At 41.1% G+C, this 27412-nt stretch overlaps 2 protein-coding genes across 2 annotated transcripts; one reads left to right on the forward strand and one right to left on the reverse strand.

Annotated features, from left to right (window-relative positions):
- Window positions 1-1332: 1332 nt before the first annotated feature.
- On the reverse strand, window positions 1333-9666 carry syt4 (synaptotagmin IV). The gene is made up of 5 exons (XM_028606308.1): window positions 9351-9666; window positions 6807-7426; window positions 6325-6648; window positions 3088-3208; window positions 1333-2605 (listed from the first exon to the last, which is right to left on the reverse strand). The coding sequence occupies exons 1-5, from the start codon at window positions 9382-9384 to the stop codon at window positions 2286-2288; spliced, it is 1419 nt and encodes a 472-aa protein (XP_028462109.1). The 5' UTR covers window positions 9385-9666; the 3' UTR covers window positions 1333-2285.
- A 10018-nt stretch (window positions 9667-19684) lies between these two features.
- On the forward strand, window positions 19685-26807 carry LOC114545415 (carbohydrate sulfotransferase 12-like). The gene is made up of 5 exons (XM_028563685.1): window positions 19685-19715; window positions 20610-20714; window positions 21010-21185; window positions 24921-25228; window positions 26567-26807. Exons 1-5 carry the CDS (start codon window positions 19685-19687, stop codon window positions 26805-26807), a joined length of 861 nt encoding a protein of 286 aa, XP_028419486.1.
- The last annotated feature ends 605 nt before the right edge of the window (window positions 26808-27412 follow it).

Genomic DNA, 27412 nt, shown 5'->3' on the forward strand with positions numbered 1-27412 from the left:
ACACACACACACACACACACACACACACACACACACACAAACACGCTGACAAGGTTGTTGCCCTTTCACAGTCTGTCTGACTCTTAAATCAATACGAAAACAAAAAGCAAAGAAAAATGACACCTTGACATTTGCTATCAAAAGAAAACTTCAAGATCTTTTAAAAGATCTCTTCGCCCCATTATTATTATTTTCATCTTTCGTATGGGGGAGATGTTGTGTTTTTTAGTGATTCAGTCTTTTTTTCTTCTTTTCATACCAACACTTCATCCTTCACTCAGCATGTTTTGTTGCCTAATTTTCCCAACATAAAAAGGGCCCACACCAATGATTATGGGCTTAGTGAATCGGAAGATGGACAAACAGAGACGGGACATGAAAGTATAATTTTGGGTCTGTTTGGACTAATGGTTAAGAGAAATTGTTCACAAGTCAATCAATATGTCTGAATAATTTTAAAAAGAAAGAGAAAAAGTGAAAAACTGGTTTAAGCTGTACGTATGTACTGTATGTGTCATTTTCTGCAGATTGCAATCACAAATGAAAGTGTCTTCACATTAGAGAATTAGGTAAAAGGCTCAATCGTTACTGGTTAGCTGGAGCAGGGGAGGAATAGGGGGATGGTAGCGATGCTGCACATTGCACAGGTCTATTTTATTGCTTCAAAGATGACAGCAGAGGTTTAAAATAGAAAGCAGTCTCAGAGAGCGACCTGACAAAGGCAACGGGACAGAACATCCCACTTCTCCAGAGGCTTCACCAGCTAACACACAATGTAACTCAGTGTAAAACTAGAGACTGGAGGAAAGAGGGGCAGAGTACAGAGGCAGAATACAGAGAGAGGGCAGAAAGATACACTTCTTAGTTTTATTCATATTTTTAATGAAAGAAAGAAAGAAAGAAAGAAAGAGTAAGCATGCTGAGCTAGCTGTTCCCTTACCAAACCACTTAGCTGATATTAAATTCAGACATGATGACTTCATCCTGGAGCACTTAGCCACTCAGCAGTTATTGCATCATCACATTTGGAAAGAGGCCCGATGATGTCATCCCCAGAGTGCTGGAGGTGAGGACACAGACTACGTACTGTAGTGTTATAAAAGAAAAGAGGCTTTACCTTGGACTGAACTCTGGATTGTTTTTATGAGTGATATTCTGTGAAATGGAGCCGCTGGATGTTACGCTTAACCTTAACTTATCATTAACTCTAAAATAGTGTAAATGCTTCTAGTTGTAATAATGCACTTCTGAATACACACACACAATTAACTTCACATTCTGGTGAAATAAATACTTCAAACTCATTTTCTTCTCAGAACTTGCCATATTTTATAGTAAGGTACATACATTTACATTTCAGCTGTCTTTGTGCTCACAGTAAGGGGGACAAAACACCTACAGTAAACAGTGGCTCAACATCTCTTCAGAGAGCACACACACACACACACACACACACACACACACACACACACACACACACACACACACACACACACACACCAAAACTGTCCCCAGTGCACTCTGTTCCCGTCTTTTCTCAAACCACCTAATTTAGGCTTTCTTGTACTTAATAAGTAATCATATATGAAATACCACTTATACTTACAAAACATGTTCAACAAATCAACCATAAGAGTACAAAACAAGAACATAAATAAAAAAAAATCTACTTCTTTATGAAGAAAACACTGCGTTATAAAATAAACTTTAATAATGCACATTTTTACAGCATTGTCAGATGTGGTTCATTCAGTTTTCATACGATGGACTAGGTTACTATTTATAGAAGGAAGAGCTGAAAAAAAAAGAAGAAGAAGAAGAAGAAGAAGAAGAAGAAGAAGAAGAAGAAGAAGAAGAAGGAGCAGAGGAAGAAAAGAAGAATAATAGCGACATTTAAGACATTCTGCACTGCACACGGTTACAGTGACTATTGGTTGTTGCCATGGAGATGATGTTGCATGTTACCGGGTGATTTTCGTTGACAGTCTTTGGGATCATTAAAGCTATGGGGTTCTCTTTGTCATGCCCCGGCCTCCTAGCTGAACCCCAATAACTTCAAAGATAAGTGAATGAATGAATGAATGATTGATTGAATGATGACATCACTTCAAATGACCCTCCACACAACATCAAAGTCCCCTCCCCCTTGTTTCCTACCCGCCCTCACTGAAAGTCCAATGGGTAATGGCTAGCAGGACATTAAATCCCACCCATCCTCTTTCCATCCCTCTCGTGGTTGGACCAGATCAGACATGGAAGATGGAATCCAGCAATACCCCGGCTTTCTAATCCTCTGACAAACCATGCCACTTGGCAATCTGGCGACGCGGGTGGTCGCAGATCTCCCTCCAGTGCTCGCCGGGCGTGCCCGTCACCGACGTGCCCAACACCAGGCGCCCCAGGATGGTGTTGGGGCAGCGTGAGTTGCCTATGTCTGAGTCCATCAGCAGCAGCTCCACGCTGGTGTCCCTCAGGCCCTCGTTGGAGGGCAGATCAAAGACAAAGAGCTCATTGAAGACCGGGTTGGGGGAGCACTTCTTCACGTGGGTCTTCTTCTTGCACACACGCTTCTTCCCTTGGTACATGTTCACCTTGACGTATGGATCTAGAGCAGAAGAATGACAAGAGCAGAGGAACAAAGTAAGGACAAAAGCAAAAAAAAAAAAAAAAAAAGGCATGGTGAATATCCCTGCAGCGGTTGCAGAGTGGCATATTATTCCCAAGCCAGATCAATACGGCAATCGATAGAGCGGAAATGATGGATATTAGCGATGGGGACAAAAGAGGCTGGCTGTGTAAACACTGTGTGTGTGTGTGTGTGTGTGTGTGTGTGTGTGTGTGTGTGTGTGTGTGTGTGTGCTTGTCACTAAAGTGCTCTCTATCACATCCTGATCAGATTACTTCAGGTGTCATTATGGCAACTCTCACAGCATCCAAAGTAGTCTGGGCTGCTCGGCAGGAAGAGGAAAATGATTTTGGTCTCATCAGTGTGTGGTTATGTGAAGGAAGTTATTGCACATGTGTTTGTCTGTGTAAGCAGTGATCCCATACTTGCATATTGAAAGGTTTCGCAAAAAGTGTATGCACCTGTAGGTCCATTGTTTTCAGTCTTGGGCAGGTGGCGAGCTTTGAGGACGACCACGGTCAGAGTGTTGGTGGTGGACTGGTAACACAGGGAGAGCAGGAGCTCGCCTCGGCCTGAGGACTTCTGTGGAGAGACGAATGGGTGACAGGTGGTGGGAGACAGAACAAATACAACAAAAAGGTGATTCAAAAAGAGATGGCAGGTGTAAAAGAAGACAGAGAAGAAGGACTTTCAGACATGTTATCAGACATGAACTGGCACCCAAACATATTTTAGGCAGCAAACCAAACAAGTCAAAATATGTTCTTTTCTCAATTTCAAACTAAACCTTCCACTTATCCTGCCCTGTTTATTGCCACAGAGGCTATCTGCAGAGACATATTGCCATTAATACATTGGTATTATTAAGTAAGGCTACAACAATTGCCTCATACTGTATTTACATCTTCCTTTCACGATTAAATGAGTTTTACAAGGTAAAAATAACAAGAGAATCCATGCACATGTATTCAGTAATAATAGTAGGGTGTGACTGTTGGCATATCTATGGAATAATAAATGACTTAGCAGATATCAGCTACCGTCAACAATGTTGTGGTAAAACCTGCAGCTGCTTGTACTGGAAATGGTGTCAGTGCTGATGATTAAATGGCTTTCAAATAAATAATCACCAGCTGCGTATGGGGTGTGTCCTCATACCTTGACTAGCACACGTGTAGTTGAGAAACTCCCTATTCTGCACTACATTTGTGATACACATACACATCCATGTCTGTGTGCACAGCCAATCGAGTTGACGCCTCAGCTGCTGCAATCGCACCTAACGTTTTGTCACGCCACGACTCATGGTTGCCATGGCAATGAGAAGTATCGCACAGAAATTGAAAATCCAGATGTGAGTGTGCTGCAGATGTGTTTGTATGTGACTACACAAAAAAAATCCTATTCTACATTTTTGCCATCTTCCAGAGGGAAAACAATGGCTCTGCTGCTTGCTGTCTCAATTCCCTGAACTGCTGCCCCCCCACACACACAAGCAAAGTGAGACACAGATATGCCATGCAGACAAAGAGAGCCACCACCCAGTTAGTAAAGGGCTGCTTCTAATTAGAGTAATATAATATATTAAGATAATTCAGCCCAAAATGATCACATACACATCACATCCACATGGATATATTGAATACTGGATGCAATAAGTGAACTATTCTGTTGAATTATTTGTTCTTTTGCATTCTGTAAGCCTTTTTTTATCTGTCAAAAAAGGGTTGTTTGCACTTTTATTTGCAAATAAAATGGTTTTCTTTTTAATGCAGAAGAACTAGTCAATATGTTCTCTTTATATAAAGATACACAGTATATAACTATAGCTAAAGAGGCCGAGCCTTTTTCTCTTCTCACCTGCCAACTCAAAAATTGCACAAAAGAATTCAGACGAACAATCCCACTGCAAAGCAATATCGTGAATTCTGAAACTAATTTTCTGTTGATCGCACTAAAAATTGTTCAGTCGCAGCAGACTCCTCCCTACAGCAGAGGTTGATGAGATTTGTCTCTCCTGGGACCCAAATGAGTAACTGAATTGAAAAAATATGGTTAGTCTCAGTGTGGAGAGAGCTTTATAGTTTAAGAAATATGATCCTATTGATCATAAAAAATACAGTGGGAGCTCTGCTGAGGGGAATAAACCTTTTATATTTCTCAGAATCTGAGTGACATTTCCCTGCACTTCTCTGGAGTACTATATCGTATCAGAAATCTTCAAAGATATCACAGATAGCTCACATTCCTCCTGGGAAGGTACAAATGTGCGTAAACATATCCTCTCCCACCTGGTAGGCACAGTGCTTCCATTAAAGCAGAGCTCTGCAGAGTACACTATTAGCCCACACATCTATAATTACATTGATATCATCTCACATTCCACCTACAAATGGACAAATGCTCATGTACAGCCAAACCATCGAGTACAAATCTATAGAGCGCTGCTGTATACTAAACCAAAGACTTATGATAAGGATAGAGATAGCATCTTATAATCCATCGTTTAAATTCACCAGTACACTGAATGTAATGCAGCCAACCCTGCTGCTGTATTTCAGGCTAATGTAGGCTATCTACTCATGGGTATTTTCTGGCACTGTCGTCAGAGTATTACACAGTATATCAGCCTACATGTCAGCAACTGGTTTTGATACCACAGTACATGAAAATGTGTGACTGGAAATGAGCTAAAGTACATTTGTGGTCCTTAGAGTTGCCAGGAACAGAGCAGAAGTACTGTATATTGACCACCAGCCCATAGATCCATAATGGTGTGGTGTGATATCATTATCTTTTCAATACATAACTGGGAATGTAGAAAAATGTAGTTCAAATTGGGCATCCCTGCATTACTGTTTCAAATCTCTGATGGATAAATAGATCTTCACTAAACACAAATTAACCACAATTCTGATTATCCGATGGTCCAATTCTTGTTTGCAAAGTGGAAGGTATGTCATATCAATTCTAGCTGATAAATGCATTGATCACATGAATTACATATTTTAAGGATTTCAGAATAATCAGGCAAACAGAAACACCAAAGGCTTTCATGTATCTAAATTCACAGCAGTCCTTTTTTGAACCCCACCAGACCTCAGTATCAGATATCAAATCCATAATGGCAACTGATCTTGTCTCCTTCTTTCCACAGAGGGATACACTTCCTAGCTACTTTCTCCATTGGCTTTATTTTAAAGTAATGCTTTTCTAACCTAACTAGATAGAATGAAAAATGTATTGCAAAATGTATTATTGAGATCCAAATTTAAAACTTGTATTCAAGGTTCAGATTATGCCATTAGAGTTGAATAATAGATCTCACTGTGATTTCAAGAAACATATTATAATGCATTTGCATTTAGGTGAGTTAGAGAAAGCTCCATGATTCAAATATCATTATATTTTGATTAAGTAAATGGATTTCAGGATGATTACGTACTGTACCGTATTTATGTCCTGATTAATATTGTGACACTTAAGCACTTTTGCTATGATGAGAGAAATGATGAGTCATTATTGGGGCAGTTTTGCAATATGAGGATTTTGTGGTTAGTTTGACTGTGGTTAGTTATATAAAATAAAAATTTTGCATGCTGTAAAGTAACTTTAAGACGCTGTACGTGTCATAAATCTAATCCCAATAATTGCACTCAAAGAAAACTGATAACAAAAAAGATGAAACCAGATCTTACCTTGACATTCTTCTTGATGATCTCTCGGCTCATCAGAATACGCCCCTCTGATAAGTCGATCCCAGACAAGGGTACAAGGGTCTCTCCGATGACCTCATCACGGGAGAACCTATCAAAGCTCAGCACCATGAAGTGAAGGGCCAACTCTGACACTCGGGCCAGTGGGATCCCGTAGAAGCTGAAGGTCTCGTCAAAGGCGGGGTCCAGAGTCTTCCTCAGGACTCTGGTCTTCACCCGGTGCTTTTTCTCTGGCAGCAGGGTCAGCTTGATGTAAGGGTCAGAGGTCAGCGACTGCTCATCAGTTGGGGTCAGGCCATGGGCTTCCTGGATAAAAAAAAAATTAAATCAGTCAAGACTGCACAAAACCATTTTAATTCAAAGTTCTATCAAAAAAGTATTATAAAGACACACACACACACACACACACACACACACACACACACACACACACACACACACACACACACACACACACACAGTACCTTAATATGGACAATGAATGCCTTCTTCTCTGGCTGGTATTCCAGGGAGAAGTGGAGGGTCCCTAGTCCGCCCTCCCTGTCCTCCCCCTGGGGTTTGTCCACGGCCGGGGTGGGTGCCTGGCTGGAGAGGGTGCTGGATGGTGAAGGGAGGTCATTGCGGTCCATCACCCCAGGTTGGCTGAACCCTGCATGGGGAGAGGGCAGCTCGAGGTCTGGGGAGCTGCGCACCTTCTGGTGGTGGTGATGAAATGGCTTGGTGGTGAAGTTGCCATTCAGATCCCGTTTCTCCAGATCCAGATGCAGAGCCGGTCTAGAACCGTTTGGACTTGACGCCAGTTTACCGGTGCCGGTCGGACTCATTGGCGATGCAGTGTGGCAGTTTCCGTTTACATCAGTTTTACTGGTGTCGTTAGTTGTCATGGCGGCTGGTGCAGCGAACTTCTTCTTGCCGCTGAGGCTCTCCGGGTAGATGTCGACCCCTTTGAGCATGTGCACAAACTTGTAAGGAGGTGTCTTCTGGGATTTGGTGTTTTTACGCTGGCAACAGATCCACGCAAAGGCTGACACGGTGAAGACAAGGCCAAAGACACTCACCACAGCAACACCGACTGGCACTGCCACTATGGAGTTAGAACAGAGAGAACGGAGGGAGAAAATAACCTTAATTAAAAATGTCTGACCACACACCCCAACAAACACTGCAGAACAAGCAACAGTAAAACAATCACACATAAAACAATTGTTCTCAACAGATTTTGTTGTTGCACTGAGACAACTGAATCAACTTTGTGTGTGTGACCGACAGGCTGCAGTCATTACTCAGATGGAGATGAAAACAACGCAATCTGTTCAACTCTGATGAACTACCATCAGTGTTGTGTTCATATTCCAAACATGGCTGCAGTAAATCAACAGGAAACAGCTGGTCTAAGTAATGAACTGCTGGGAAAACCACATAACATGATTATGTGACTGGTTGATTTGTTGATGGCAGGTTTATAAAAATGGCTGAACTCAGAAGCAAAAGATAGTAAAGTAACTAGACCTTGGCAATGTCAGTTTTTCTGTTATTTGGTATCGTGACAGATCAATGCAATGATACGCTGACCTATAATGTAAACAGGTTAGGAAGGTTTTTTTAACCGGCGACCAGCCTTTAAAAAAGAAACATCAGGATAATTCTGGTCAATACAGAGACCAAATGGCCAGCACTTTTTAATCACATTTTCTTCAACAGTAGTCATACTTCAGGGACCGAATTCCTTTCAACGGTACTTTTGTCTCCTATTGTGGGATCACTAAAACGTTATTATGGAGACATATTACTGGGGTATTTGCCACTCAATGCTTTAGTTCTTTGTTTTGTGGTGTTGAACTGTGACTCAACAGCAATCACGCTGGTCCATCTCATTGGAGGAAACGTGCACCGTTTCCAGCAGTTAGACGGCGGCCCAGCGGAAAAGCACTCCGGTTAACACCCATACAAAGAGGGAGGGAGAGGGGTGGGGTTGGGGGGGGGTTATCACTCATGTACTCATGTCTTGTGAATCTTTTTTATATAGTAAAATCTGTACTGTTGTTCACTTAAATTAGATCATCAGAATTGTTTTTTTTAATCTTTTACACTTTTCTTATATATCAGCCTTTCTACTTGGGTGATTGATTAGGATGCTAAAAGTGTCACGTTTACACTTAACATACATAACCAATTTGTATTTTCTTACTTCTTTTCCTATAACTTTCCTATAACACGTAGGACTTTACAGGTAAACAGTGCTGTTTCAGAACAATTTTACTTATTTGCTGCCATCTCTGCTCTTAAAGGCCTGTATGTAAGTAATGTATGCCTATAGTCATTTCCAGTGTAGCCAATTTACTGTAAGATAGTTTTTTCTATTATAGCTGTAGACATAGAATCCATCTTAAGTGCATTACTAATCTGCTGCTCTAATCTCAGCACTTGTAGCCATACTGTTCTCTCCCTTTCCGTTCCATTAATATTTCAGCCTGATGTCCTGGGTGGAGTGCTTTTCAAGGCAACAACAGACAGATGGATGTGGCAACGGGAGGGCGGTGCTGAACCGAGAGGAGCTCTATATGAAAAACCTGGGCAACATTCTACTTAAGTCCATCAATAATAAATACATACAAATAATAAATAAAATAAACTTAGCTAATATTGCGATCGTAAAAACGTCACCTCTGAGTTTCCCTGACAATTAACTGTCGCCCTTAAGCTGTAGCTGCAAAATGGAGGCTGGAGGTCTCCCTAAACACGTTGTTTTATCAAGTAAATGGGTTTGGCATTACACTGGACAAAGCCATTGACTTTAGAGTAGCCGGAATAGAGCATGAATTAAAATGAAACACACTAGCTAAGTTCCATCTTCTTTCAATAGTGGCGACTAATAACGCTAGCTATTACGTTTGAGTCGAGTCACGTGTAATGGATAACTTGGTACTTTAACAACCCCGAGGTTACCCCAAACAACCTCACCCATTTACAACTGGATCTGTTAAATCAGTGAAAGCGGTGAGACTCACCGAGCTGCGCTCCTTCCTCCACCATTGGAGCCATGGTCGCTGTCCAAGGTGCTGCGCTGAAACGGTCCGCCTGCTTTCACACCGAGCTCTCTTCGCTCTCCTCTCCTGATGACGAGGTGCAGAGTAGCTCCACAATATCTCCGCTTTGATTACGTTTAATAATGCAACGGCTTTTGTACGGCTTCAATAATTGAACAAGCAGTGTTGTTTTCCCAGAGAGAACGATGGAGGGGATGCTCTGTCCTCACCCTGCTGCTGTTACTCTGTGATGCGTGAGCGTGTCTCTGAGGCGGCAACACCCCGTTTCTTCTCTCTCTCTTTCCCCTTGTTTTCGCCGTCTCTCTCTCTCTCACCCTCTGTTGCCACTTCTCCCTCACCCCTCCCTACCGGGAACGCTGAGCTCATCAGTGCTGACGCAGTAGTGACGGAGGCTGGCTGTGAAAGCAGGACCCCCGGAGTAGCAGTTTAACAGGGCTGCCAATTTCCCTGATTGATTGTTCGGGAATGAACGGTCTTAACCTGTATGTGTGTGTGTGTGTGTGTGTGTGTGTGTGTGTTCACTTTCCGATAGGACTGGTGAATGGATGTGTTTTACTGTGGTCCTATCATTCGTTAAAGTAAGTGGTAATTTGGTTGATAGGTCTGTGTGCAGTGATGCTTTCCTCTGATATAGATTCATAGTGATTAGAGTACATATTTACTACCAATTGCTTTAATAGTCTACAGTTTATATTATATACTATACGCTGTTTCAAAACAGTAATTAGAATCACAGGTCAATGGAGTACAACATGTGTGCACATACACCCAAGTGTGTAAAGGGAGGCCTACTGACATGTTTAATTTTACCATGAAGAATAGGTTACAGAAAATTCAGTTTTCATAGTCTGTCATACACAGGAGCTGAAAAGAATAGAAAAAAGAAAGGAGTCAGACAGTTCAGTGGAACTAATTGTGGTTCATAGTTGTTTTCCTTTATATCTTGCCCAATGAAGCTGGACTGAGTGGTCGGGCTGATTACTATGCCACTTGTTAGGTGTAACATAAATTCAAATGTGTCTAACTGTAACCAATGAGTACAACTTTGTTACTGTGCAGGTAACATTCTGGCCATATTCACTTGCACCGTCTCTGGCAATAAAAAACACATTAATGAATAGTTGGATTAACACGGCATGCACAATTAGGCCAAAAGGTGAACCAAGAAAAAGTGTCTAGAAAGTGATTTTCATAACCTGGGCCCTAGTTTTTAAATGCGTTAAATGCACCCTTGTGGACTTTGTGTTAAAAGCTCCTCACAAAAGATCCTGCAGTTTTTTTTCACAATCCATAAATGTAGTGTATATAAATGTGAATTAAAAAAAAATCTTATGCTGCAGGCTTTGCTTGGAACTTCATTTATATTCATTTTAGCAACACAAAATCTCTCTTCAACTGACATTTGTACGTGTACCTGAACATCTAAGACAAGTATTGATGCATTAGAATGTATGAATTGTGTGAATTTAGACATGACATATGGCACATTTATAGAAAATACAAGTCAATGTGGTCTGCATTGCCAACAGGGTTAAAATCTGATATAATCCAATACTGACACCTGGTGTTCATAGTAAAGAATGTATTTCCATGAAAATGACAGACAATTTATTTTAGTAATCATCATGATTTAAGCCACTGGAAAACGCATGCATCCTTACAAAGCATACATCCTGAAAAAAACACACACTCTGGACATTAGGAGTTGCAACAAATCAAGATTTGGAGTTCTGGGAAAAAGAACTTAAGCAAGTTTTTAAGGTGAATGTAGGATATAGGCGTGTGTTTTCTTAGAAATTAATTTCTTAGTGTTACCAAACATGGAGGAGAGAGAAAGAGAAAGTTGACTGAAACCTCATCAGAGGCCAGAGGCCTGTACTACGAAGCAGGATTTGGCGTTAACGAGGTAACTTCAGGTTCAACCCAGGGTTTTCTGTACCACGATGGTGGATCACTTGTTACCGGGTTCAATCGCCGTGGTAACTTATCCTGAACACCTAACCTGGTCAGGAGCAGGTTATGTTGGAGATTAGAGATCAACTGGTGTTAAGCACCGCCTACAGACCAATCAATACTTGATTGATAACGGCGTCACTGTTCTTATAGAAGACCAGACGGAGCTCGGTGCGCGGGGAGAGAGGTGGAGAGAGAGGTGAGCTCATAAAAGTTAACAAATTTAGAGACCGACAACCCCGTTAACGTTCACTGATGGCGGGTATCTATATGAAAGATAGATTTTAAGTGGAGGGAATTACATATAGGCTATATATCAGCTTCTTCAGCCATGTGTTGCCAATACGCACATCTGTTAGAATTATGGTTTGATATTTTTTATTTTCTCTCACAGCTTACCACTGCTGGGGTTGCAACTGAAATAAAAAGCTAAAGTAACAACAGTTTATGGAAAGCAAAAGTGTAATCATGGTCAGATCTTGTGCCTGACTGATGGGGAAGTGACCAGTGTAGTCTAATGTAGGCTATTATAGTGGGTAAACTGTACTGTATATTGGCCAGAATCTGCCTTTGAGGAAGGAGGGGGGCATATCATAGTTGGAGGGCATGGGTGTCCTCCCCCAGGGAAGTTTTAAGCATCAATGACTTCATTTCCTGCATTCCGATACACTTTTATGCACCAATTTACAGTAAAAAAAACAACAACCTTTATTCAGCCTATAGATGTTAAGAAAAAAGCACAGAAGACAATTAAAAATGTATCAAAAATATAATGGAAAGTATGTTGTTACGTGTCATTGGGCATTTTTAAATCCTGGAGCTTACTATCACGTAGACTACACCAGTGTTGTGGTGATAGGCGTTGTGATTTACGCAAAAAACAGAGCTTTGCCAGTTTTCCTTCCTGCATTTTGCTTGTAAAACCGTGTCTGTGTTCTTCATATGAATGTAGAATTATAGTTTGCTCTTCTTATGTAAAATATGCGGCAAACACCGCCTCTTTTATGTGAAAGTGCGCGCCGCTGGATTGGGAAACCCTGGGTTGACCAGATTAGTTGTTAACCACCGTCGTGACACAGTTTATGCGGTACCGCGGTTGTTAGGGTTAGTGAAGCTGGGTAACTGAAATAATTCCAAGACATGTTGATCTTGATTCGTAGTACAGAGTGAATCAAGATCAACAGGTCCTGGAATTCTTTCAGTTACCCGGCTTCACTAACTCTAACAACCGCGGTCCCGCATAACGTGTCACAACGGTGGTTAAAGAGTTACACACCAACCAGACGGCCGATCGTTGGCAGAAAAGGCAGTTGGACTGATCAGTGTCCCCGAGTTGGTCAAAAAAGTGCCTTGGAACACACCAAAGCGACGAGACATAATACGTCTCTCCATAACAGCAGGCGGTGCTAATCTTTATTGTCGCCCAAAAACTGAAAACCCGGCAGCTGATTGGACGAACGCGCGAACGCATCTGGCTGCTTCTTCCGGATTTTGGATTTTTCAAACGGCCATTACTGGCGACTCATTCAGATTACAATCTCAATGTACTAAAATAGTTCACCGAAACGTGTTTCTGAAAACCTTTTAAGCGAGAAATAGGCCATGCAGTTGCTAAATCTGTCTTCATTTCAGATCGATAAAGGTCAGTTTAAAAGATTTTCGTCAGATTTTGAGAGACTCTAGTCACGCTCATCCCGCTTGCCATTTCCGGGTGAGCTGTCCGATGGCCGATTATCGGCCCGGTATGTAACTGCTTTAACAACTAGTTCAATCAACCCAGGGTTTCCCAATCCCGCGACGCGCACGTTCACATAAAAGAGGCGGTGTTTGCAAAGCATGATCAATCGCAAACATCTACCAGAGTTGCATATTTTACATAAACTATAATTCTACATAAATATAAAAAACACAGACACGGTTTTACAGGTAAAATGCAATGCAGACGCTGCTTCCTAAAACAGGAAGAAAAGCTGGCAAAAAAAAATAAAATAGCTGACGCTGTAGATGTGTAAATCACAAGACTTATTTCACTTCTCCATCAGTCAGGCACAAGATCGGACCACGATTACACTTGTGTTTTCCATAAACTGTTGTTGCTTAAGCTTATGTTATCAGTTGCAACCCGGGCGGTGGTAAGCAATCGTTGGAGCGAATACAATATATAAAAAGATAATTCAAAACCGATGCGCGCATGTGAGGCAACACACGGCTGGAAGCCGACAAATAGCCTAGGACTACGTAATTCCCTCTGCTGAAAATCTATATCTTTCATAAAAATACCCATTAGGGAATGTTAACGGGGTTGTCGGTCTCTAAATGTTTTAACTTTCATGAGTGCACCCCTCTCTTTCTCTATGTGCACCGAGCTCCGCCTGATCTTCTAAGAACGGTGACGCCGTTATCAATCGAGTAGCCTATTGATTGGTCAGTAGTGCTTTTACACCGGTTGATCTCTAATCTCCAATGTAACCTGCTCTCGACCAGGTTAGGTGTTCAGGATAAGTTACCACGGCGATTGAACCCGGTAACAAGTGATCCACCGTCGTGGTACAGAAAACCCTGGGTTGAACCTGAAGTTACCTCTTTAATGCCAAATCCTGCTTCGTAGTACAGGCCTCTGCTCTGTTGGTGTGCAAACAGTTTTTTTTCAGAGAGTTGGGCTGGATTTTATGTGAATCCGTGTTAACTCGCTTCTCACAGAGCAGCTATGCAGGAGAACTGTCCTGTCCAACATTCTATCTTCATACTGGCATGTCTTTAATGAAGATGCAAACCATAATTTAATTGCCAAAGTCTTTCTCAGTTGTTAATCTGAAATAAAATGTCAAGATGGCGGCGCATGCCAAGGCAGCAGATCGGCTCTCTCGCTTTGGTTCTCTTAGGTAGTTGGGCTTGGGTCCTGAGCTCATGGGTCATGGACTTACTCACAAACCTTCCACATCAAGTCAGAGGTAGTAATCACAGCTGCTCCCCCCTCACCCTAAACACAGGAACCCCACAGGGCTGTGTGCTGAGCCCTTTGCTCTTCACACTCTTCACCCACAACTGCAACTTCATAATTCAATTTGTGGATGACACCAGAGTAGTTGGGCTGATTTCATACAATGAGCAGCCGGCCTACAGGCTTGAGGTGGAACACCTAGCTGAGTGGTGTAAGGAAAACAACCTGATATTCTCTAAGGCAAAGGAAATGGTCATTGACTACAGGAGAACAAAGGAAAAAGCCCATCTCCCCCTCAACATACATGGAGAAGCAGTGGAAAGCGTGGAAAAACTGAAGTTGCTTGGAGTCAATATGTTAAAACAGCTGACATGGACCTCCAACACCTAACATGTGGTTACAAGGCCCAACAAAGACTCTTCTTCCTCAGGGAGCTGTCCAAAAAACGGTTCAGGACAATAAGACCCCACACCAATACACTGAGGAACAGCTTCTTTCCCAGATCACACCCCTCCCTGTCCAACCACAGGACAGATTACAAGAACTGTAAGCAGACAGGCCCCCACTTGCAGAGACTGTTACCTTGGGGCAGGGTTTCACAACGGTTCACACTTGTTTAAACGAAAGAGAAACAGTCGAGTGAGAGTTTATGAAGTCAAAGGGAAACTTAACACCAGTGACTGATATTGCTGAACATTTGACGATTTCTCATGAAGAGAAAGCTAGCCGTTTTCTGAGAAAGATCAACAGCGTTGGGGCTTTCAATGACTCCTCTATACATGTTGTGTAATATCTTTTACTTCCACCTGATAGTTTCTTTCGAATATTTTCAGTTGGTTGCAAAGCTTTTGCAAACATAAAATGTTACTAATTAATTTAATTAAAACTTTTACATAAGTCAGTTTCACAGATTTCTTTAAATATATCAGAATAACAAAATTTCTTTTATAAGGCCTCCATTAATTTCAGTTTCATATACAGTTTCTATTACAGCTTTGTTGTGGTTGCCATCTAGGAGTTGTGTTTCACATTACAGTATGTACCTGCGCTAATGGAGGTTGGTACATTCCTTTGAAGTAAAACTGCCAAATACCATTTCCGTGAAAGTGAAACTACAATGACACTAGGGGGGCAGGTAAGCTATGTGGGTGAGGTGACACCAGGAGTATATAAAGCATTTTGTGGGATGTCATCTCATAATTTCTTTTCATTCATCCCCGTACAGCTCTTCTTTCATTTACATCACAGGTAAGATTAGAAACTTAAACTCACTATACTGTAAGATGGTTTGTACTGTAGACTTTTAAATGTTACAATATAAAAGTGTTTTTCTATTATCCATTTGACTCTTTATGCTCCATAAATGTTATTTAGATCAACAATGGCAGAAGCAGCTTTGTCCAGAAGCAGAGCAGCGGCTGGAGGCCTGTACTTCCTCCTCACTCTGCTGGGTCTGGTTTGCCTCACCAGTTCACTGGTAGACAACAAAAAACTGGTAAGTTAAGTGTAGTTTAACCTCCTTTTGCTTCAGAAAACAGTTCCACTTTTATTTGCAAGTCCAAAGTGAGTGTGAAAGGTTTTTAATGTCTTTTATCTATAGTCGTTTGAGCCAATATGCACTTTATTAGAGCTGCTTATTTGTCCACAAATGTTACTGCATGTTGATTCTCATTATTCTGCTGGATTTGCAGGAAAATATGATGGAAAGCCTTAAGGAAGCACGACAAAACCTGGAAAAACTGAAGGTGAGTGACAGTCAGTCAGTCAGTCAGTCAGCCAGCCAATCAGTGTCCATGTTTTTCATGCTTTGGAGTAACTTCAGTGATAGAATACTCTGGCAGGATGAGAGAACTGTAATTCGTTCAGAAATGACTTGCTGTACTATAGTCAGGGTTGGGTCAGATTACTTTGAAATAATAAAGTAATCCATTACTGACTACAAATTACATGGCAATTTTTGTTATCAGTAACATAATCAGTTGGATTACCCAAAACATGTAACGTAATCTGATTACTTTAGGATTACTCTTAGTAAATATGCACCTTAAGTAAAAGACACCGCCACAGAATTGATCAATGAATTCTCATTTTATTTTTCTATTTATTTCATAACGTCTAAGAAATCTTTTTGCTCTCATTAAAGCATTCCTGTGTGAACTAACTAAAAACATTAACGAAAAACGTTATATTACTAAGTACTTTTATATACTCTGAACATATCCGTAAATGGTGAAATAACTGAAATAATTAGTTTATCATTGGACCACCTGATAGCTAGCAATGTTTTAATGATGCCGCGCATGTTCCTGTAATGTTAATGTTAACGTTCAACTTACCTCCAAGTGTTTCTTCAGATTTGAAGTAGATGTTAGCGCCGTTGACAATTTGCACTCAACATACACATTAATATTTTCCACTGTCTTTAAATCGAAGTTATGGCGGTATTGCCAACTAAAGTAAACACATTTTTCCCAACTGAAGCGGTTCTGTCTTTTGATGTCGACGGCTCCCCCATCTTGAGTTTTGATGTGAATCTTTTTCTCGTCAAGAAACTACACCGGCAATTGGATTATGGTGACATCTAGTGGACAAACAAATTAACTGATTGTCAAATTAAAACAGGCTATCAAAAAAGTTTTTTGTTTGCATGACAAAATGTAATCAGGTAATCCTCAACAATGCAACTGTAATCTGATTACACATTTTTTTATTGTAATCTGGGCTGGTTATAGTTACTTGATTTTTGTAATCTGATTACGTAATCCAGATTACATGTAATCTGTTACCACCCAACCCTGGCAGACTACAGTGGACACAACAGAATGTAACAACATAGCAAACTGAGTTGGTGCCATATCATGAAGTGGTTTTATTTCCCCCCCATTAGGCAGAAAAGGACACCCCGCCAGAGCTGATAAGTGAATATATGAGCTTCATGGAGCCAATGATGGAATTCTCCAAGAGATTGTCCAAATATTTACCTGATGACTTTCCACCAATGGATGGTCTCATGGAGAACATCAAGGGCTTCATGGAGAAAACCAAGACCTATGTAGATAGGGAGAATGTGAAGATGGATGCAAAAATAGCAAAACTTGAAAAGAACCTGGAAAATGTGGAGAAAATCATTAAAGCCCTTAAGGGGTATCAAGCTGAATTGTAACTTCCACGTCAATCAGTGTCTCTATCTCTGATACTGCATCTGTTGTATCTGTTAAGCTTCTCTTTCTTATTGTGGAGATCATTTTTTTGTTTCTATGCACTGGCCTTGAAATCATGAATTCCTTTGACATAGGATGTTGGAGAAGTACAGGCATGTGAAATGTGTTGATTTACCAGCAATGTTTAATGAATGTATATTCATATGTAAATGATATACATACATTAGGATGTACACCATCATCTATCATTAGCGTTGTATCCTGATGATGTATCCAGGTGCATCGCAAGATTGGATAAAGTGATGGGTGCAACAATTACAATGTGTGTAAGAAGTGTTACAAAATAACATCTGACAAAAATCCACATTTCAATACTGTTACTTCTACTTAGCGTTAATATTAAGGTGGATAACTAATTAAAAATGTGATTTTGTTTTCTTTTTCTGGTTTCCTTGCAGGTAACAATCCAATATTCTTGTGGGTAACAAAAATAAATTCAATACATTGGAACTATAATTGTTGTCTGATGACTTATTTCTTTGCAATCCTGAAATATGAAGTCCTGAGTTCTAGTAAAAATATTTCCTCTGTAGAGATAATACTAAGACCATCTTTACCTGTAGTGCTAGATTAACCAGATAAGGATATTTAAATTCAGTATTATAGTTTATAGTATAATATTAGGATCAATGTGTTTGTGGGAATCGTACATATCCTGGTGTTCGTCTGTGGGATTAAATGGTAAAGAATTAACTACAACATAAGGCTAGAAGTCTTTCAGTCACACTGCAACACAGCAGCCTGGATTTGGCTCTAGGCTCGTGCTCTCTCCTCTGATTAACAGTTCAGTAGCTGCTGAATATTGGTAGGGGCATGTCCTTACCGAGCCTACCAAATTACCTAATTTAATGATCCAAAATCAGCTTCACAGCTGCTTCTGTGGCTGCATGATATGCCTACTGCTTGTGAGGCACACGTTTACTGTTTTTAAATAATGCATTTGTTCATGCAGGAAATGGTTTGTGACACTGTAAACATATGTGTTGGGACTGTGTGGGACGCGCCAGAAACAAACGATTTCTTTAGAGACATCACAGGTATAGAGGGGAGGTCAGAAACAATGTGATGTAAGACTGTATGTGCAGCCTTCTGTATGTATCACCTCTGCTACAGGACTAGCAGCTGCATTTGTTTTGACAGCTATGGTTAATTTACAGAGGAAGTCAAGTCACTTTTATTTATATAGCCTAATATCACAAAGTTGTTAATCTCATGGTGGCGCTTGTTATGGAAAATGAGCAGCAAACTCCTATTCACATGTGAAAAAGGTTCAGGAGACTTTGATGAGTATCACAGAAGCAGGTAATGACATCTCAATCGAGTAGAATTTAGGATTAAAACAGTAGTGTAGGGTCTGTAGTAGAGATGGTCCGATACCATTTTTTGCTTCCCGATACCGATTCCGATACCTGAACTTGCGTATCGGCCAATACAGAGTACCAATCCGATACCAGTGGGTCATATATTTTGTTATGTTTTAACAACTGTATACTACTATCCCTATATGGAAGTGATATTATTTCTATCTTTGTTGTTGGTCTGGCTCAGGTTAAACTCTTTGTAAAACATGAACAAACTCAAACAATGAATGCCGTAGAACTTTCTTTTATTCTCCAGTTTGACTTCAGTTATAACGGAAAAAGAACATAAATACACTACTTTAACGTAGATTTTCTTTAGGGCTTGATTACGTGTATCGGATCGGTGCATAAACTCCAGTACTTCCCGATACCAATACCAGCGTTTTAAGCAGTATCGGAGCCAGGCAGTATCCATCTCTAGTCTGTAGTTCATCTCTTTCTGTAGGTGTATTTAAACTCAGTCAGAAAGTGTTTAGTTGAGCTGAACCGTCAATGTAAGCAAAGATATTGCGGGCGCCGTAAACGCATGTGCTTACCTAAATCATGAACCCAAACACCTCAGCACAGAGTAAAAACAATGTTAGCCTGATCACACTACAGTAGAGCCTATGCTTAGGTGTGTGTGTGTGTGTGTGTGTGTGTGTGTGTGTGTGTGTGTGTGTGTGTGTGTGTATAATTGTGTGTATGTGTTGTGTGTTAATTTCCTCCATGACCTTGGCGGGATTGGTCTTATAATACTGCGGTTACGTCTCTCCTGTCTTCTACGGAGACAGAGAGTTGAACTACTGCTCTGCCTGAGACAGGTTGTGACCTACTGTCATGTTGGACACTGACCTGGACGAGACCTGGGGTACCACTGTCTCAACTTAAAATGAGTTTGTCAGCTGGAAATCCCACCACAACGCTAGAGGAAATGTCTGGGGATCACCAAAGTCGGTACGATTCATCCTCTGGGGACCATGAATATCTGTAAAGAGAATCACAAAATAGCCTTCATTTGACCGTGCGTTTTCATGTAGTGGACAGACCCCTGGCATGCTCTTTAAAAAAAAATGAGATAAGAATTTGTTGTTTTATAAAGTTGCTCAGCCACCTCCATGTTTGTTTGTCACGTCAGAGACAAAAGCCACGTGTAGACATTCCTGGCCAAGACTCTGAATGTCAATCACAATCAAATAAGCAAGGAGGCGTGGTTGGATAAGGATGTTGCAAAGTCAATATTGGCTTTTGCATCTCCATTGTCAAACTTGTTTTATCATCTACTTGACACAGTTCGCTCTGCTCACCTCAAAGTCATCACAGTGCACTTGTAAAGTTTCTGTAGGCAGAGGTTGTGATCAGTGATTTTCTCTCAGATCATCAGAGCACTTAGCAGCACGGTAAATCAAGGTGAGTGATGTAAAGATTGATTACGTGTCATATTTAGGTTGCTACTGTACAGCCGCATCAAATAAAGCTTGATGTTTTTTCTATTAATAGATTTGAGATTAGATGATTTATTTAGTTACTTAATTTGAAAAACTAATGTATGTGACTTCAGCTTCCATAACTCTGTGTTGTTAAAAACTAGTGCAATATAGTTTTACACCCTGTCTGTTTCTTTTGTGGCCAGTATTTACACAGCATTTATAAAGTATTTAATCAGGAAAGTAGATGAGGGGTAATGGCTTTCACCCTTAATATAACTGACTTCTTAATTTTCTGTACATTGAGTGTCCTTGCATTGTTTCTGGTCCATTGACAGGTCAAGCCATGGCACCATGCAGAGGATTTCTGCTGCTCATCGGATTTTTGGGATCCATGTTTCTCATGATGATGTTCCGATGGGACGGGTTACCAGAAATGAGAGGTATAATGTGTGTCTAGTGTGTGTGCATTCCTCACTGTTCCTGCTGTGTATCCTGTCCCCAGTTAATACTTTGTTTGCACTCGTTTTCCCTGCCTGTAAAATGAATTGGGGTAAGTAAATGGAGTAGTAGACCTCACCCAATGATTACTTTGGGATTATCGTGGCTCACGTTTAATGTAACATTTCTTTAGCTGTGTGGGGCTTTAGACAAATGTTTGGCTTTCATCAATGCCTGGATTACTTTAGCTCTATCATTTCAGACAGTTACAATGCAGTCTTATTATTCTCATCACAGCAGAGAGGATCCATCAGCAGCAGGAACTGAGAAAGAAGCTGCTAAGAGAAACGTGTGATGGTGACAGAGACGCATTTACTGAAGGCAAGCACAGTTTAGATGACTTGAGTGACAAAGAGCTGGAGAACCTAATTGTGGATGACAAACACTGCATCATCTACTGTTACATTCCCAAGGTAATATAGCTAACACACACAACGCACTTAAAGAGCCCCTATTATACTCCTTTTCAGCATCATATTTGTACTCTCGGGGTCTACTAGAAACGGTTTAGGCCGGTTACACACTGCCTGTGTGGCGTGAGCGTGGCGTTTGTCAGCTGCGTGGATTTTTCTGTTTTTTTACACACCAGAAAAGTGTTTGACTTTTGCTGCTGCTGCTGCTGCTAGCCTTGTCTGGACACATGGATGTTTCCCATTGATAAAATTAAATACCATGTTAAACATAAATATATAAATGATTTGATTACAGCAAAGACAACGTCGGCAGTATTGACGGCAAAATAGGCTACAGAATATTTCGTTCTGTATTGACAGGTGCAATATTAGAAAATTATATTTATATCTGCATTTATATAAAAACCTAGAGACTTTCAAACATCAACATGTCATTTATTAATATGTATTTGTGTCTAAATGACATCTTTTCCTATTCTATTTTGCCTGGAAACGCTTCCAACACGCTTGCGTGTCGCGTGAAAACTAGGCGTCGGTTCTATTTCTAGGAGGCACGCGCCTGAGACGTGTGTCACGCAGGCAGTGTGCAAGCTCTAAGCTGTTAACATGGGAGCCGAAATATAAACGTACACGCCACGCAGCTGACACGCTCGCAATGCATCCAGTGTGTAACCGGCCTTACATGCCTTGATGTTCAAAAAAACATGTTTCTCATACTGCCCATTGCTGCAGCTCCTTGCCTTACTGAAAAGCCCAGTATTCTCCGATTGGTCAGCAGGGTCACTTTCTTGTGATTGGTCAACCAAATTTAAACGGGGCTGTGCTTGCTCAGGCAGCAGCTATGGGCAGCACACATGAAAAACTGGGCTGGCATTCTCAATGAGTGACATCACTGATTTGGGAATTTCAAACTAGCCCTGGCAAACTCGATTCCTTTTAAGGATTTGGGTTATTCTGAGTCACTCACTAAACTGATCCGGGTTGTGCGAGTCACTTGAGCCAGTATTGCTAAATCGCCAAGGAAACTCAGTCCTAGCCCATTGTCTCTAACCACTAACGTAGTAGGAAGTTCTTTGGATTCACTCGGTGCAGACTCACCCTGACTCGAGGAGAAACTATACTAGCTCGTCTGCTACAGATCCACTCATGACAACGTAGCCGGCTGACTCGACTGACTCGAGGACTCAAGAGCTCATGAGTCCCATGGTCTACCGAGCTTGCAGTGTTTCGGACTGTCTGCTCGACCTAATTGCATTTTAATATACTACATTTCAATTCAATTCAATTTTATTTATAGTATCAAATCATAACAAAAGTTATCTCGAGACACTTTACAGATAGAGTAGGTCTAGACAACCCCAACAATTACAGTAATTCCCTCAAGAGCAAGCATTAGCAGTGGCTATTGCGACAGTGGCGAGAAAAAACTCCCTTTTAGGAAGAAACCTCGGCAGACCCAGACTCTTGGTAGGCGGTGTCTGACGGGCCGGTTGGGGGCGTGATGAACAGTGGTGATAACAGTCACATTAGAAGTCACAGTGACTTCGAAGGTTATCGTGGAAGTTCATGTCATAGCAGGGCACATCGTGTCATACTGAGTAGTGCAATCTCCTATACCAGATCCTGACTATTCTGTGCATAGGAACATCACAGCAGGGCGTTGCGGGATGTAACGTGGCGCTGCAGAGCACGGGTGGGTGCGGCGGGTGCAGCAGGACGCAGCAGGATGCGGCCGGGAAATGCAGAGAATCGCAGAGCATAGCTCTGCGAAGAAGAAACATAAGGACTCCGGGGAGTAAACTCCCCAGAGCTAGATTAGTAACAAGCATTTCTGGGACAGGATGCATACAAAAGTAACAAGTAGAGATGAGAGAGCAGCTCAGTGTGTCTTAGGGAGGAACAGCCTCCCCGGCAGTCTAGAATTGTCATAGCATAACTTAAGAGAGGCAGGTTAAAGAGAGGTGCCTGGTCGGGCTAGAACTCTCCCCAACCGGATCGGGCTGTACTGGCCTGCCTACCTCTACTCTCGCTAGATTATTAATTATACAGTATATAAAACTGATGACTACGAGGAGAAGCAGGTGGGCCGGGTTAGGCGGACGCTGCAACTCCTCACTCCACATTTATACACCAAAACCTACAGTAGGCCTAGGCTACGTGCAGGACATTGTATGTTATTTCAGAAGTGAAAGAATGGCTTTTGATTGTGGATTTGCTTTTCACTCTGCTCACTCAGTCGCTTGAGTTGACTTGTGGAGTTGTGGTTGCCTACAAAAGTGTAAGTTATAAAGCTTTTGGCAGCTAAGATGACTAGGACTAGTAGTAGCTAATGTTGCAAGAGGTTTGTTTGTGGCGCGGTTATCATTTTAGATTGAATTGTAATAGGACTCAACTGATCCGAGTTCAGCATACTACAGACTCGCAACTCATGGGTTAATTTAAAGACATGGTGAAAGATCCGAGTGAGTCACGACTCAAACAGGTTTATTTCAAACAAGGAATGTGAGCGTTTCAGGCAGTTGAGTAAAAGTGCTGTCTGTAGGAAAGAAAGCTCCATTTGGAGTGAAATGTGCATTTTTGTACTTTATACATGTATTCATGTATACATATCTATGATTGCAATAATAAAAAGACCTTTTCCAAATGTATGCAAGGATATATTTTTACCATTGTATGAATCCCTGGTAAGATCTCATCTTGAATATGCAAGCTCAGTCTGGTGTCCAAATAAATTAAAATATGTAGAAAAAATTGAAATGGTCCAGAGAAGAGCTACTAAATTAATTCCAGGAATGAAAAATATGTCTTATGAAGATAGATTGAGGAAATTAAAGTTTACCAACTCTCATATTTAGGAGATATAGAGGAGATATGATGATTCAGGTGTATAAGCTTGTACAGGAAATATACGATGTAACAGTTGAACCTATCTTTTAGAATCTTATCTTTTGGAACAATAGGTACGAGACACGAGGGAATTCTTTAAAACTTTACCCTGGAACACGCCTGTCTGAAAAGAGAAAGAACTTTTTCACAATCCGTGCGGTAAAATCATGGAATGAGCTTCCAGAAGAAGTTGTGCGTTCCTCTTCTATTAATTCCTTTAAGAATAGGTTGGATGCATTTTGCCTGTCAAAAGGTAGTCAGTAACTTATGTAATTAATTTATGTAATTTAATTATGAATTGTTAGAAAACTTCAATTATGAAATTAATGTGCTTTATAAAATGGTTTTATATATATATATATATATATATATATATATATATATATATATATATATATATATATATATATATTGTTTGTGTTTTTTAGAGTCTGGAATAGAGGATTGTATATCCTGTACCATAAATCTTTTCAATAAATTACATACACAACAAACTATATAACACAGTAAAAGACTGGGGGAAAAAAGCATAATAGGGGCTCTTTTAAGAACAAAATGTGGACATACGTCTTTTACAAGAACATCACTTATTATTTACACTGCCACTGTAGACTCTTAGTCTTGTTATCTACAGGTGGCATGTACCAACTGGAAGAGGGTAATGTTTGTCCTGAACCAGACTGAGCCATATCCTGATCTCATGTCCACATCTGGTGACTTGGTCCATGAATACAGCACGCTCACTCACTTAAACAGCTTCCCAAGACCAGAGATTAAGGTCAGTCACAATGACAGAGGTGTAAAGTTACAAACAGAAAGTGGGGATGTTTAACTATTTGTTGACTACAGGCAAAGCTGAAACACTACACCAAGTTCATGTTTGTCCGGGACCCATTCACCCGACTCATCTCCGCCTACCGAGACAAGTTCCAGCGGCACAATGAGTACTACTATCTAAACTTTGCCCGGGACATTCTGCGCCTGTACGCCAACCTGACTAATCCACCACAGACGGTGGACAAGGCATTTGCATCCGGGGTGCACCCCTCATTTTACAACTTCATTCAGTACTTGCTGGACCTGCGGACAGAGGAGAAGCAGCCCTTTGAACCCCACTGGAGGCAGATGTACCGCCAGTGCCAGCCCTGCCTCATCCAGTAAGACCTTTTTTCATGAGACCACTTCAATTAATCATACTAACTAATTCAGCTCAGCCTTGGTGTTCTCTTCAATTTTGTGACTTTCCTTGTAGCATTTTAAAGGCCGAAACATCCTGACTTTTAGGCTACGTTCACATTACAAGCTTACAAAAACAAAAAATTTGGGCCTCATCTGCTTAAGCATATTTGATTTTTTTTTGCTCTCATGTGACAGATCAGAATTTTTTGCTTTAAGATTATTTTTTGGGCATTTTTAGGCCTTTATTTGACAGGACAGCTGAAGACATGAAAGGGGAGAGAGGGTGGCATGACATGCAACAAAGGGCCGCAGGTCGGAGTCGAACCTGGGCCCGCTGCGTCGAGGAGTAAACCTCTATATATGGGCGCCAGCTGTACCAACTGAGCTATCCGGGCACGACAGATCAGGAATTTTTGAGTTGTGTGGACATAGAAATCTGATTTTTTCCAATCAGATCTAGGCCGCTTTCATGTGGTCCTAAATCCCAAACATATCCGACCCCTGGCTATGCGAACCACTGTCAACAGTCATATTGGAATTCATGCAAGTCTTAAACAGTCTATGGTTTTTCCACATCATACTTCACTGCACAGGCGCAGATCAAGTGTGTACCGCCTAGTCCCGCCCTACTGGGTAGTACTCCTTGTCTTGACGCATCCTTGTGATTGGATTATTTATTATTATTATTATTATTATTATTATTATGCGGATATTGGTGACAACTTCAGCTGATTATAGCTATAAATAATAATAGCTTGCTATTTCCACCGTGCTTTCATGCTACCCTGGTTTTGGCAGAAAATGAGCCGAACACTTGGCTTATTGGCCAGTAGCAGTGCCGGTCTCTCCAGGACGGTCGGCAGCTCCGGAGAGTGGAGAAGATGGCTGTAGCAATATGACAGCCAAGTGTCTAAAAATGTTTTTTGTTGTTCCAATACGCACGTGTGACGTTATTGGTTGCATGTGAGGCGTTTCAGGACAGAGATCCTTTCACACCATAAACACACTGATGTCAGATAGGATATACTGTATGTATCACTTCTAAGATGAACGTGACCAGTCTAAGCAGAAAGGGTGCTTGATAATGGATCGAGCATTAAGCCATGTAATGTGAACCAAGCCTTAGTCCCTAGAACGGGTCAAGGTCCACAAACCATATACTTCCCATAATGCAACTACACCCCAAAACTGTAAAATTGTTTCACAGGCTGAGTAGATCTTGACTGCCCCTTTAACATCCACCAATGAATTTAATGTTTCCACAAAACAATGCATATTTCAGCTGTAGTTTGACATTGGGTTGTTTTACCTCTCAGGTATGATTTCGTTGGCCATCAGGAGACTCTTCAACAGGACGCCGAACAGCTGCTGAAGATGTTAAAGCTGGAGAACGACATCAAGTTCCCTCCTTCCTATGAAAACATGACTTCCCCTACTTCTGTGTCGGAGTGGTTCAGCACAGTGCCTCTAGAGGACAGGCGGAAGCTGTACCAGCTCTATGAGAAGGACTTCAGACTTTTTGGCTACAGAAGGCCTGGAGAATTGCTTGATGGTTGAAATGAAGTCATGATTTGGATTTCCCTCTTTCCTGTAGGCATAAAAAAACACTATTTACTTGCGAGAAAAGAGCAATCACTAAGACAAAGAAATTACAAATATTCAACTAACTTGCTTTCTGAAATACAGGAATTATAAGTCCTGCTCTTATATATTATAAAGGCTCTGTTCATGCATGCGTCTACTTTTTTTTTTTTTTTTTTTTTTTTTTTTTTAAATAAAATAAATAAATAAAAGACACCAATCCATGTTTCACTCCAAAACATCAATCACAGGCCACTGGTCGTTCATGCCTGACAAACAATCAAACCTTAAGTGTAAGTGCTGATTTATTTATTTTTAAGATTATTTTTTGGGCATGTTACGCCTTTAACTGGCAGGACAGCTGGAGACACAAAAGGGGAGAGAGAGGGGGGAATGACATGCAGCAAAGGGCCAGGAGTCGGAATCAAAGCCACGGCAGTAAGGACTGAGCCTCTGTACACACAACCAGGTGAGCTACCCAGGCACCCCATGCTGCTTTAAAGGAACACGCAGACTTATTGGGAATTTAGCTTATTCACCGTAACCCCCAGAGTAAGACAAGTCGATACATACCCTTCTCA

Source organism: Perca flavescens, chromosome 19, assembly GCF_004354835.1.
Source record: "Perca flavescens isolate YP-PL-M2 chromosome 19, PFLA_1.0, whole genome shotgun sequence".
In the NCBI taxonomy this organism is placed as follows: domain Eukaryota; kingdom Metazoa; phylum Chordata; class Actinopteri; order Perciformes; family Percidae; genus Perca; species Perca flavescens.